This window comes from Hypomesus nipponensis, chromosome 23 (genome assembly GCF_054491055.1).
Source record: "Hypomesus nipponensis isolate SF chromosome 23, ASM5449105v1, whole genome shotgun sequence".
Lineage (NCBI taxonomy): Eukaryota > Metazoa > Chordata > Actinopteri > Osmeriformes > Osmeridae > Hypomesus > Hypomesus nipponensis.
This window is the reverse complement of record NC_140383.1, coordinates 19325283-19340002: the sequence shown is the minus strand read 5'-3', so window position 1 is coordinate 19340002 and position 14720 is coordinate 19325283. Positions and strand designations below refer to the sequence as shown.

General features: G+C 40.3%; 1 protein-coding gene across 3 annotated transcripts in view; it reads right to left on the bottom strand.

The window, feature by feature from the left end:
• Positions 1 to 5035: 5035 nt before the first annotated feature.
• Positions 5036 to 14720, bottom strand: part of LOC146234494 (cohesin subunit SA-2) — a 30492-nt gene continuing 20807 nt past the window's right edge. For all 3 annotated transcript variants that reach the window (XM_084688536.1, XM_084688538.1, XM_084688537.1), the window contains 6 exons: positions 12293 to 12420; positions 11869 to 11970; positions 11569 to 11723; positions 11300 to 11428; positions 10931 to 11209; positions 5036 to 10644 (listed from right to left, as the gene is read on the bottom strand). In XM_084688536.1, coding sequence (XP_084544662.1) covers positions 10527 to 10644; positions 10931 to 11209; positions 11300 to 11428; positions 11569 to 11723; positions 11869 to 11970; positions 12293 to 12420 — 911 coding nt within the window. In that variant the 3' untranslated portion in view covers positions 5036 to 10526. The remainder of the gene's footprint in view (positions 10645 to 10930; positions 11210 to 11299; positions 11429 to 11568; positions 11724 to 11868; positions 11971 to 12292; positions 12421 to 14720) is intronic.

Here is a 14720-nt window from a genome sequence, read left to right as displayed (position 1 = left end):
AGGATCGGGACGGACCAATTAAATTACCTAGGTATCTATAATCCGAGCTAAAAGTCTTGGAAAATTTGGCCATTTTTCGCTAGGTTCCTACGAACATGTCTTAATCTGCCAGACAAGTGGGTTCCCCTTCGTTATTTTGGTGAGCAGTTTCACTAGCCCTTCTTACCCGGCGTCATGGAGCCTAGCAGCTAAATACTTATTTAGCACTAGCGTTGCTACTGTATCCCTGGCTGTGTTTGAGCTGTTGCGCTGTTATACTCAGGAAGTATCGGGTTGTGGTGTCGGAGGACTGATCGAAAAGTGCATCATACATTTAAGTCATTTAGCCAAGACTTGCATGTACAGTACGTAATGTCACATTAAATAATGTATTAAACTCAAGCTTATGGTGCGTCGCTGTAGATCAGTTGTAAAAATGACGGATCCATCTGCAACCGACGCAGGCACACCCCACAATTTCCCCAGAAATGGTACCAGGGGCGTTCTAGGATCAGACTAAACGTAAACCCCCTTGCTAATATAAATCCCTAATTTCACTGGATAACAATTAATACATTTACGTATTATTATGCAAAATATTGAATGTATTAAAAAACTAAGGATGTCCCATTCTTCATGAACTACCAGCATCAATTTATAATAAACAATATAAAAAATATATAATTTTTAGAGATTAAATTTAGGGGTGCTTGAGCACTCTCTGTACCCTCTCTCGTTACATTAATTAATGCATTGCAGGTCAATATCAGGTGTGCCCCTAAATGTTTTGCTTGCGCTCCTAAAATTTTCAGTCAGGGGCTACTGTGCTCCTAGTAAAAAAAGTTAGTCTGGAGCCTTGCCTTAAGGCCTTATATACATTTGTAAAATAATGTCGCTATACTCATGTAACAGACGATTATATTACAATTGGCATATAGTGCATTTAGTAAGTAGCCTATAACAGCAAGTACAAAGTAATCAAGAATCAGAAGTGAATAGTTCTACTAAAAGTGATTTGTACAAATGAATACAAAGAAGAATGCTCGCTTTAACCAGACAGTGACATAACAGCAGTCGCACACAATTCACATATTACCCTCATTCCGATTATAGGACAGTATCGCACAACATCGACATCAACATGGTTTTCAAGTGCAGTTTCAAATCTATTTTCGTGAGTGAATCATTCGGATTTTACGAGTAGAAGGACATACAAATCGTATACGCTCTCAAGTGCAGCACAACAAAAACGTATATTTTGATGAAACATGAATTAAATATCTTACTGACAGTTTCCTCAAAGTCTAAGACGAGGGAATTTAGGCTTGTAAAAATCGCCTCGGTTCGTCAAACTACAACAAGCAATACGCTAAGGCAGTGCGCGTTGACGCGTAGGGGAGTGGGATTCTGCGGGGAGTGAGAATTCGGTCCAACACCTGTTGCCTCATGTATAAAGGATTGCGCAGCTTTCATACCAGAAGATGGCGTACGGCCAAAACTCGAAAAGTACCTACGCACAGAAATATTCACATAAATAAAACCGGTCGTACGCCAGGTCTTGGCGCACCTTTCCTTTATAAATCACAATCAACGTGAGATTGACCGCACGTGAACGAGCCACTGACCCCGCCTTGCCTCCTCCCATAAATGAATATGCAAATTGTCTGTAAATGCACTCCTGAGGTCATTTCTTTGTCTGAATTACCATATTTCCTCGAATAAACGCCGCCCTCGAAGAACCGCCTCACCAAAAATGAACGTTAAACTCCGCTGCGTTTATTCAAAGAAATACGGTGACTGTGAGATCGAGGTTCTGACAACCGAGTGTGGAGGCGAGAAAATGTGTCCTGTTTGGCGGCCTGTCATCAGGTATTAGCGACAAAAGAAAGTCGGCGGAGTGGCAGACTGTCACTATATGCACCCTTTCTTGTTTTTAACCTGTATCACTTTGAGATTTAGCTAAATGTAAAGTGCATTACAAATAAAATCATTATTATTATTATAGGGCCATAAATGCTGTGGGTTCAGTGAACCGGACCATGGCAGAAATTAAGAAGAAATGGTCTGATGTAAAACTTTAAATGAAGAAACGAGTGGTGCAACGCATCGTAACAGCATGGCAGCTATAGGGTTAGCGTGACATGCATTTCCTGAGTGACTTTGTCGTTTGTTTGACACCTTCAAGTTTAACAGAAGTTATTAAGTGGTGGTGGATTAAACAGAAGGCTATAGGCCCCTATAGTATTTATAGTTTTGGGTTTTGGCATTTTGATGTGATCATCTACATTAATTATCAATCTTTTATTTTTATGTTTTATGAATAGTCAACGTCATAAACGTAGTAGTGGAAAGTTTATTCTGTAATATTTGGTGAGTTTCAGCACTTTTCAGTTCGAATTTGCCACGTAACAGAGCCAGACAAGACTTTACGGACGGTCCGCACATTCTCAAGTCTGCTCAAAGGTTTCCGTGACGGCCCGCACATTCTCACGTCAAGTAAATCTTAATACATCACAAAGTGTGCGTGAAAACCAGCGTACGCAAGCTTTTTGTGCGTACGCAACGTTTATACATGAGGCCCCTGTTGTCCAGCACCTGTGCTATGGGGGCCCCCCATAATGGTGCATATTGTACATTTTGCACACGAACACGGTGCTCGATCAGTCTTAAAATATTTAAGACTTCGTGGTCGATGTCTATGTTATGTCGAGAGCTTATTCGCCCAAGTTCCTTTACAAAATCTTCAACGTGTGCCAAGATTATATGCCCTGACAAGCCATGTTGATCAATACTATCTACTAATGCCAGCATTCCATCTCTGACACGACTAATGTCTTCCATCATTGAATCTAGGTGTCCCTATCTGCCTTCGATCTTGTGTGCAGCTGCCTTGGTCTGACGATAACCACGCCCCTCTCGTTTGCATGTGAGATGTGAAATAAATACAGCACTGAAATAAATGTGGTGTGGAAATACATGTGGAAATAAATGTGGTGCGTAAAAGTCTCAAAATTAATAAATGTGGCATTAGGAAATAAAAGTCCCATTAAATAAATAAATTTTGTCTTTACCAAAATTTCATTTGAAAATAAATCAATCTATTTATTTATTGATGTCGGTAAATGGATTCAGCTATATAATTATATGATGTTATATTTATTACCATCTTTTTTTATTTCAGAGTTTATTTCATAGCCATATTTATTTATGTATGTATTTATCTATTCATTTACCTTTTTTTTTTTTTTTTTACTAACTCTGCGTTCCATAGTCCCGAGAACAGTCCCGATTCGTGTATAGCTCCGTGGACCTCCATTCATTCTGCACTCGACCGTTAGCGCCCTCATATGTAACTACAGTGGAACTGCAACCAGTTCAGAACCCGGAAGTTTCCAGAGAGTGGCAGTTCTCCCTTTATTACTGACCCCTGATACTCGGATAATTTAGATTGAGATAGGCCTATGCCTGATGCCTAAACATTTGAAATCACAAACTAGGCTAGCCATAGGCTACGTTTAACGTGGCGTGTATCAAATCATTGTTCATCATCGTTTAATGCATTAGGCTAGTAAATGTTGTAGCCTATGTAGGCTATTTAAGTTGATTTTCTATCAATGTTGAACATATTGAACTGATGAGATTAAGAAAATGAGAATATCCATGGTAAATCATCGTTTTACTGTTGGGTCAGTGTTACGAGAAGTTCTAGTTAAGCACCAAGTCACACTAAGCCTGACAGTTAGCTTCCCCCGGACCAGACAAGTTTCGCAGCCAAAGTTGCCATAGTAACTGAGTTCGAACTACGTTGAGCTAGCTTTATGGAACTGAATGAACTAGAAATGAATCCAACTAACTGACATAAGTCTGGCTTATTCGGTAAACTCGCTTTGCCTCGGGAGCCTGTTCCATAAAGGCTGCTCAAAAAAGATAGACTGTAAGTCCGAAACCAGGCTTGAATAAGTTTCATTAGTCAAGCGGGGCTTAAGCGGTTCCATAAAGGCCTATTTCAGCTCACGCAGTCCTACTAATTCAAGTCAGATTTAAGTAGTCAAGCTAATTGCGCGCGCACCCTATTCTTAAGCAGCCCGAGAGGTAAAACATGGATCATACAATCCACCACGGCAAAAGCAATGCACACGGCCTCGTGACTTCTTCCAGAAAGAACGTTCCCTTTAAATCGTGTACAATGACTCATCCACCGCTTCAATCAAAGAAAAATGACAAGCCATGATTGACATTGTGAACGATAGGCTACTTGGGTCGAGGATGTTATTAGACCTTTACTTCGTTAATTAAAAAATACCCTCTAAATTAATCTAAATTGGCTTTTTTCTACATTGTTTAAAATAAATAGCCTACTATTAATCAATACATCCAGTAGTTTTTGTGTCAGGGAAATGGAGGGCGGATTTAGGTTAGTTTTGCAATTGTAGGCTACTGTTAACAATTATATTGCTATGATGATTATACTCGGATAATTTAGATTGAGAAATAGGCCTATGCCTGATGCCTAAACATTTGAAATCACAAACTAACATCCATACATTAACGGCTATGGTGTGTAGCCAAAGCATTGTTCATCATTGTTTAATGCATTAGGCTAAATGTTGTAGGCTAGTTGATTTCTATCAATGTTGAACATTGATAGAAATCAACTGATGAGAATAAGAAAATGAGAATATACGTGGTAAAACATTATTTTCCCGTTGGGTCAGTGTTACAGGAACTACTGGTTAAGCACCAAGTCACGTTAAGCCCGACAGTTAATCTGACCCTGACCAGGGCTGCGTTTCACAAAAGCATCGTAAAGGCAAGTTTATACTTAAAAAAACGATTTGCATTCACCGAAAAACACATCTTGTGTCATTTGAGTGGCACAATGTGATTTGATTTGATAAACAAAACCAAAGGCATGACTGATATAAACAGTGGAAATATAACTGTGTGCCATGGGCTTGCCAAACTTAGCACCTTAACTCTATAATAGAAAACAGGAGTCATATGAAACTGACAAAACCAGAACAGATGACAGAACAGAAATCCACTAGCACAAAGATAGGATTCAAAAGTGTGGTATTATTTACAGAAATGGCACCACCCTAACATCCCCACACAACTCCAGAACAATAGCGGTCACAATAAACAACAAACAAGTGCTTTATTTCATTTGATGCGTTATTAATCCAGATCCGGGATCTCATTTATAAAACTGTGCGTAGGATTCTTACTAAAAGTGTACGTACTCCCAAAAGCCTAAAATGGCGTACGCCCAAAAAATATGATTTATAAAACCGTGCGTAAGCACACCTGTAAGCAATGTTCCCTTTATAAATCACAGACTACCCACAAATGTGCATACGTAAATCTGCATTTTACCTCGCCCTAAACACGCCCCTTTTTTAACCATAAATGGTCAAGGCAAAGCACCTCATGAACAGTGTTGGGTAATGTTACTTTTTAAAGTAACAAATTACAGTTACTAGTTACATTCCATGTAAAGTAACTAGTTACGTTACTTAGTTACATGCTTCAGAGAGTAAGGCGTTAAGTTACTTTTGCGTTACATTAAGAAAAGTATTTTATGTCTAAGACAATTCACCTTGGTCACTCTTATGCCCATAAGGCACATTTAATGGGTTGACCAGCAATAGCACATATTGTACTCAATATTCAGTGTCACTCGCATATAACATGATCAATCCTCATTATACAGCAAGATCAAGGTAATAATCCACCATAATGAAAAGCAATATTTGCATGAAGTTCTTGAATCAAGAAACTCTTTAATCAATAAATAATGTTGTAAAATGCCAGGCAGAAGTCTAGTAGTTAGCTAGCTCTACAAGGGCAAGGTTTGAATCTAGAAGCAAAAAACAAAGCTAAGCTATAGCTAGGTAGCCTATATGGTAGCAAATGGTGTTCAGTCTTCACTTATGTAGCCTACTGAACCAGACTATTTTACTTACTGTAATATAATCCTAAACCACTGAACGATACAGCAACACATCACACAACCTTGAGTTCAATACATTATTTAATGTGACATTACGTAGGCCTGTACATGCAAGTCTTAAGCGTTAAATAACTATTTAGCTGGTCGGCTCCATGACGCCGGGCTCGTGAATTGGGCTTGTGAGACTGCGCACCAAAAGAACGAAGGGGAACCCACCTGTCTAGCAGATTAAGACGTTTTCGTAGGTACCTAGCTAAAAGTAGCCTCAACTTTTGACTTTTAGCTACAAGCTATTAAAGACCCTGGCATGTGATTTTTTTTCACGGTGAATCATGGGGCATGACTAGCCTGACGTTGTCATACTCATAATTCTAGTCAGAATATGAGTCTGACAACTCTCCGTTGGGCTGTGACTATGGGGCATGTTTCAACCGAACTCATAAAACAAATGCCTCTTTGCTCAATTGGATAGACCTACAACCAATCAGAGCAACATAATATGTTGTTGTTGAAAACAAATTCAACCCAAGCGCTCTTTGGTGACGTGGTTGATTATGCTACTGTTGATCATCTGTCCATCATCGTATAAAGCCTGCCCTGACAATTTCATTGGTTCGAACAGTTCCTGTTCGGACATAGTTTTTCCCAAAACGAGCCCCCCCAGACCCAACTTCCCGACCAAATTCTTTTGTAGGCGGGGATAAATTGGGCTGGCAGCCAGGCTAGGGCATGACATAACGTTTTGTTATTGAACAGGGGGGTATTCCAGGTAGCGGGTTTAGTGAAAACTTTGAGTTGTTTAACCCTGGAACTCCGAGTTCCACGTTCCAGAAAGAGAGGTAACGAAACTTTTTGGTAAGTTTCCATGGTAACTTACTCTGTGAAACTAACCTGCTCGCTAGTAGGTTTTCCATGCCAAACTCTGCGTTTCTACCAATCCCCTCCCTCTTTAAGTTCGGTATGAGCCCGTTAGCTTTGGCAGACACGACATATCATTTACTGGTTCAGCCGAGCAATCTCAAATACAATTTAATTCGCTTAGTTATACGCTGGGAGACGATTTTAAGATTGCGATTTGATGTGCTTTAATTCCCTGATGAATACCTAAGTTAACGTTACCGTTTCCCGTCACAATCTGTAGTTTATTTTAGCAACATTCTCAGCCCTTGGGCCTTCGTCGCTAGTGTTACATGCCGTGGACATGCACTCAGAATTGACCAAATGCTTTTGGGCACTGAAATAAATACAAATAATTGAAATTGTATTTGGTCTTCTTCATTGCCTACAAATAGAAATCACAATGAGTAGCCTAGCCTATTTCTATCGGCTATTGTTCCTACAATTTACATGATTCATATGATTCCTACAATTTACATGATGTACCATCCTGAAACTGGTGTTTCAGCAAATCTATTTCAACATTGTAGGGGGTCAATATTGGCCAAACAACCGAAACCAATTCCCCTATGGTTTGAAGGAAGATTGGAAACTGAACAGAGTATTAACATTAACCAAATAATGCAAATTCCAATGGAATTACAGTAATTTGACTATTTTGATTTTTGGGTTAAATCAGAGCAAGAAAATTAAGTCAAATTAAGGTTAAATAATTTTGATCATATTACAAATGAATGATATCAATGAAGGTTAACTCTTATGCCTACTCTACCATGATTATTGTAAACCAGAGATAGAAAGCAAGAAGTGAGGAAGAAGGAGTAGGTCAAGCTAGAGCTGAGGAGAACGTCTCAGGAGATCAATAATCCACAGAACAATGCTTCACAATTCCTTAAGAACAACTACAATCACACCAGAATCTTGACCCTTACTTATCAACATGACTAGCAATGCTACAATAGCCTAAGTTACACAATGAGATGTGAGAGCTACAAGTTGAGACTCCATCCAGTAACTCCATATTTTACCATATGAGAGGTGGGGGCAGGTTGATAGCCTTACAAGATCAGCCTTTATTCTTCTGCCCTAAGTACACCATCTCTTGGTCAAAATAGAAATTCAGAAAATGTAACTATTAATATTCATATAGGTTATTGTTCCTACAATTGCATCACCTGTGACCATGCATCCTCTCGTAACTGATGTTCCAGTAAATCTTTTTCAAGATTAGCCTTTATTCTTCTACCCTAAGTAGGCCTACACCATCTCTTGGTCAGTTTTTGGCACTTTTTTCACAAGGTGCAGTTTGTACAACTAATTTACTTGTAACTGGGTTTACATGAGATGACATTAGCTACATTTCACTGTTCCACATGCAAAATTCACCTGCCATTAAATGAACATCTCACTGTATACACCATGCCCTGTTCTCAGAATGTGCAAATCGTTAATATATTCATTATTCTCATAATGTCAGTGTAACTGACAATTACAAAAAAAGCCTGTAAATAAAAGTACATGGAGAGAGAACTACCAGTAGCTACCATACATTATTCTCTGCATCCATTTCTGCGGCAGCAGTCATTAATGTCTCTTCGTCATCTTAATCATCATCATCATCATCCTTTGATAAAAAGCATTCTGTTGAGGGAAACTGCTACTACAAGTTGAAATAGGCACCAATTGATATTTAAACTTTGTATCATGTCGAATATGATTAAGACCATGGTGACGTCGAGGCTACAATCACAAGCGTAGCCTATAAGCAAAATATGCATTACCTGTTCGTACAGGGCTCTCAAGTGTCACGCATTGAGAGTGACAGTCACTCATTTCGGTCTTTAGTCACGCCCTCCCGCCACACATTGTATTTCTCACGCAAAAATAAATAAATATAATATTTAATATGCCGCAACACTCAACCAAAATTCCTCTGGCCGCCCCACTCTCACTATGGAACCAGCAGTCAAGCACGTCTCCCCTGGAGTCTAGCCTGCCACTTATCATCCAATTCAAAAAAGAAAGGAAAAAAGCACCATTGTATCTGGGTAATATTTAATGCAACAACCAATGGAAAAAAAGCATTTCCTGTAATTCTTTGTGATTCTGCTACGTCTTCCAAAAGTTTTGTAGCCTGGCTGCCAGCTTCTCCCGCCCACAAAAATAATTGTTTGGGAAGTTGGGTCTGGAAGGTCTTGTATTGGGGACAACTACAGAAAACCCAGAATCGGGACGGACCAATGAAATTGCCAGGGCGGGCTTTATACGATGATGGACAGATGATCAACAGTAACGTAATCAACAACGTCACGAAAGAGCCCTTGGGTTGAATTCGTTTTCAACAAACAACATAATACGTTGCTCTGATTGGTTGTAGGTCTATCCAATGGAGCGTAGAGGCATTTGTTTAATGAGTTCGGTTGAAACACGCTCCGTACTCAAAGACCAACGGAGAGTTTTCAGACTCATGTTCTGACTAGAATTATGACAACGTAACGAGTAGGACAACGTCAGGCTAAAAGTTTTGTTCACCTACAAAGCAAACCGCTGGAGCTCGAGCATCACTTTGAGCACAGTCATGATCTCCTGTTTTAATGTTACAACAAATTCACAACTTGTTTTACACAAACTATGACAGCTTGACTGCTGTTAAAAAAATGTTTCCCAGACAATTAGCATCAGTTTTCACGAGTCTCTTAACCAACAGTTTTACACCCTTCACTGACAATACCTGCTCAAAACAAGTAGTTCATAGATGTAGCCAGTGTGTATCGGTGAAACTCACTCCTCAGGTAAGTAAGAAGCCACCCGCATCAATAGATATCTAGCTTTTCGTTGGCGTAGTTGGTAGTGGCGGCGCTTGGAACGTCAGGGATAGCAGGATCGTACCCAAGGCAGAACGAGGCTAGCCCCGATTCCTCTGACTTTAAAAATAATGTCGTATTTCATTATTATATCCTGGCCATGGATGCATTAATCATTGCTGCCTTTCAAAGATGTCAGGTAATAAGCAATTAATTACGTGCGCGTGTCAGAAGGGAGCGCGACGCTTACACACAACAGTGACACTGACAAATCGAAAGCAAATTTGAGACAATATAATATAAATCACAATCTTTGAATTTTGGATTTTGGAACCCATTTTCAGGCGTTCATTAATAAGGTGGAGATCTTTTCTTAAGTTGAACTTCCGAAGTCTGTAAGAACACACTTCAGAACATTTTCGAAAAATAGGCACCATGAGTGTGAATACAGATCGCAAGGAGGAGTATAAAACTCCTACTACTGAAGTTAGAGCAAATTATGTGTTCAAGCTGTGTAATATGGAAAATAGTAGATGTCAGAGAGAGGGCCAGTTGGCAATTCAAGCGGGACGGTACTTTGGACCATCCCAACCCCGTCAGCCCTTCGGGGATTTCCCCCTGTATCCCCGATGGCCAGTCCGCCCCTGATCCAGATGGGATGGATATTACCAGGTGTGGTGACTTCAGACACTGTAGAACTAGCAGTCCATATCAGTTGTTTGACGCTTTCAAGACAGCACTAAAATATTACATGTGCAACTGAAATGTTCTAGCAGCTTGTCAAAAAAAGACTGACTAATTTGGTTCATATAAACACACTTGTAATAAAAGTGGTGCGTCTGTATGCTGCTTAGCTAACTGCAACTCTTCAAAAGTCCATGTGTGCTTGAAGATCACAGATCAACGTCCACAATGTCCTCTTCCACCACCTGGTTGGTGGGGCCCCCTGAAGTCAACAGGGTGTCCCAAACGACAAGAGATTGGGCCACCTCTACGTTAAACTCCTCAAGGCTGAAAAAGACAGAGGCACAGAAATTGATTTGCTAGAGGGACACTGCTGTGTACTACTTCTGTATTCTGTCTCTACTCTGGACTCATCTTGTGTTGCTCTTTATAGTCTGCCTCTTGTCTCTAAATAGGATCAAAAAGTGTGTCATGTATGGGTGGCAATATTCCCTGGTCTGGCACTACTTGTCTGAGTTTCTAATCTGTTTCAATTTCAAGTCTATCTGTAATCTGGCTCAGTCCCAAATCTGTCCTTCGTTTGTCAATCTAGTCAATCTTTAGTCTTGCCTACCATGCAGTGCTGTTTCCTCTCTGGGCTCTCCTCCCCTTTGTCTCAGTGGGGCTTGGGGCAGCAGGGGCATCTGCCATGGGGGAATGTCTGACGGAGGGCGAACGTGAGCGATTGGCCAGAGATGTCTGTTTCAGTGTATCAGAGCTGACGAACGACAAAGCATCCTCCCCCTCAGCCCCAGTGGCCAATAGGGAGGCTCGGTAGTAGATGAGCGGCTGCCAGCCCTCGTCCCTGGTACTGGTGGCTTGTTCTCCTGCACATCTCTGCAGGTAGGAGTACCTGCATAGAAGAGCATATGTTTACACACCCACACACCATTTACATAATACAGAATATTAAGTACGTAGCACACACACACACAACACTTACACTGTCCTCTTGTCAGGTTTAAGCAGCTTGCTAGAGAACTCACTGAGGATGGTGAGGTATGAGAGATACGGAGGTGTATGCTTGTCTGGGCTCTGGACAAACCCCTGAAACGCAAACTCTATACCATCCCTGTAGGTATAGAGTAAACAAAGGACTGATTCGTTTTTACAACCTCTGTTGGTGAATATACAGCTTGAGGTTTGAGGTTGATGTGTTAGCTTAGCCTTCTGCCCTGGTGATGTTGGCTAACAGGAACCTAACCTCCATACCTGTGGATCATGGCAAGGGACTGGCGGGACTTGATCTGCTCCCAGCCAAAGGTGAGAGAGAAGCGTCTAGCTAGCTCCTTGATACTACTGAAGGTCTGGACTCCTGAACTGCAGCTCCCCCCGCTATCTTGCTCTTGCTTTAGCCGCAGAAACAACTGGACAAGTAAAAAGGAAGGAGGCAAAACATTTACTTCCTAAAGTTAAATACAATACACCTACTTCCAAAAGTTAATGAGGGAGGGACAGAGAGGATGAGAAAGAGGAAAGAAGAATGGAGAAGATGAGCCAGCCAGGCAGTACCTGCTGAAGACATAGCACCAGCACGCGAGCACTCTCTATCTTATCCTGTTGCCGGGTCCTGCTCAAAGTCTCCTTTAGGATGTCCCCAAAATCATTAAAATACTATATTGAGAGAGAGGTAAAAAGAACAAAAGAAATAGAGTAGTACTGTGAGTTCTATTTCTGAGAAGGGTACTTGAATTGTTATTCAATCGATTTAACGTCTATTGGAAGTGAGGTTGTATTCTCATGTCTTCTCTCAAATATTGGTTACATACACACAAACACTCATACAAAAGCCATGAGCTATATTTCTCACAACTGAGTTTAAAATATACTATTGACCTTTACCATCCAGAAGGTTACACTGATACTCATGTATGTATTTTTTAGTAAACTCTGCAACATATATAGCTGGTATCACCCTATGATCCTCCAAAAATACCTTCATGTAATACTTCAAGATTTCTGCTGCCATGCTCATCTCCAACACCCCGTGGATGATGAGCTTACAGAAGGCTGCCAGAAGTATCCTACGCCTGTGGAGGTCCTCCAGCTTGCCCACATCACTGACTGGAAGGGTGGGGGGAATTAAAGAGAGAAAGAGAACAAGAGGAGAATACAAGGGGAATAGTTTAGTTATTTTCTTGGACAATGGATTGAACAGATGGAAATCAAAGACAACATAAGAGTGGAGAGTTATGACACCATGTGGCTTCAATATTTCCCAAAGCTAATAAAAATGCCAGCAAGGTGAACCAGAGTTAACACTATTTTTCACAGAAAGAGATTTTCCTTATTTCATAACTTAACTTCATGCTTTCAACCTGAGAGTGATCTCAATTCCACCACCTAACAAAATACAGATCTCCCACACTGCAACAGTGATGAAGCAAGTCTAATAAAACTATATTTTTTTATTACATGTTCAAAACCAATAGTTCAATATTGCATTAGTCAGACCATCAGGTTCCTTCTAGGCCAGTTATTGATGTAGCCATCATGTGTAGTCTCTCTAAGAGGCTGCTGATGGAGATGTCCTCCCCAAATATGCATTCATCCTCCTACCATTACAACACAACTGTTCAGTTACATGACCTGTCTGTAATTTTAGTTCTAGTCAATTTTTAAGGATAGGCTAACACACAATAGGCTTAAGACATTTTACAGAAAACCTGAATGTTTTGCAGCACATGCCATTTTGGGAAGTGAATATAATATAATTTTCTATGTATTTGCAAGTGTCATTTGTGGGTCCAATTTCAAGTCTGAAGGTGGTTTGTGAAGAACAAACTACCTTCAGCTGTTTGACTAAAGCTGAGCATTCAATATGTACTGTGTATCCTTGATCATGGAACATGAGTGACTCCTGGAGAGAACAGGCAGACAAACACTGCCACCAGCTGGACAGATGGTAGTCAGTAGAGATTAAACATTTACAGTCATTGTGAAAACAGATATTGAGATTGCCTTTCTGAGGTGTATTACAGGTGTCATCCCATCTGTTCATCAGACAGTGCCTGTTTATATACAGTTAAGTCCAAATATATTTGGACACTGAGTTAAGTTTAGTTTAGTTATTTTGGCCGTTTACCGAAACATACTCAAGTTACTGTTACGTAATCAATATGTGCAGTCTCTCCGCTTCAATTTGAGGATCTTCACATCCAAAGTGGAGGTGGGGTTTAGGAATTACAGCTCATTAATATGTAGCCCCCTTTTTTTCAAAGGATCAAAAGTAATTGGACAATTGAATCTAAAGCTGTTTCGTGGACAGGTGTGGACTATTCTTCATTATTTCTTCATCAATTAAGCAGGTAAAGGGCCTGGAGTTGATTCCAGGGGCCTATTCCATAAAGGTCAAAAAAGCTAGACTTAAAGTCCTAAACCAGACTTGAATAAGTTTAATTAGTGAAGCGGGGCTTAAGCGGTTCCATAAAGGCCAATTTAAGCTCACGCAGTCCTACTAATTCAAGTCAGATTTACGTAGTCAAGCTAATTGCGCGTGCACCCTATTTTTTTAACAGCCCGAGAGGTAAAACATGGATCATACAATCCACCACAGCAAAAGCAATGCACACGGCCACATTACTTCTTCCAGAAAGAACGTCCCCCTTTAAATCGTGTACAATGACTCATCCACCGCTTCAATCAAAGTAAAATGACATGCCATGAATGACGTCGTGAACGTAGACCTTCGTTGATTAAAAAATACCCTCGGGGCGGATTTAGGTTAATTTTGCAATTGTAGGCTACTGTTAACAATTATATTGCTATGATAATTATACTCGGATAATTTATATTGAGATGTAGGCCTATGCCTGATGCCTAAACATTTGAAATCACAAACTAAAATCCATACATTTAACGGCTATGGTGCGTAGCCTATCAAAGCATTGTCCATCATTGTTTAATGCATTAGGCTAAATGTTGTAGCCTATGTAGGCTATTTACGTTGATTTTCTATCAATGTTGAACTGATGAGAATAAGAAAATGAGAATATACACGGTGGTAAATCATCGTCTTCCCGTTGGGTCAGTGTTACAGGGACGTCTGGTTAAGCACCAAGTCACGCTAAGCTTGACAGTTAGTCTGACCCTGACCAGACTAGTTTCGTAGCCTAAGTTGCCATAGTAACCGAGTTCGAACTACGTTGAGCTAGCTTTATGGAACCGAATGAAAAAGAAATGTGTCCGACTAACTGACACAAGTCTGGCTTATTCGGTAAACTGGCTTTATGGAACAGGCCTCAGGTGTAGCATTTAGATTTGGAAGCTGTTGCTGTGAATCGACAACATGTGGTCAAAGAAGCTCTCAATGCAAATTAAACAGGCCATCATAAAGCTGCAAAATAATTCAGTAAATCTACGGA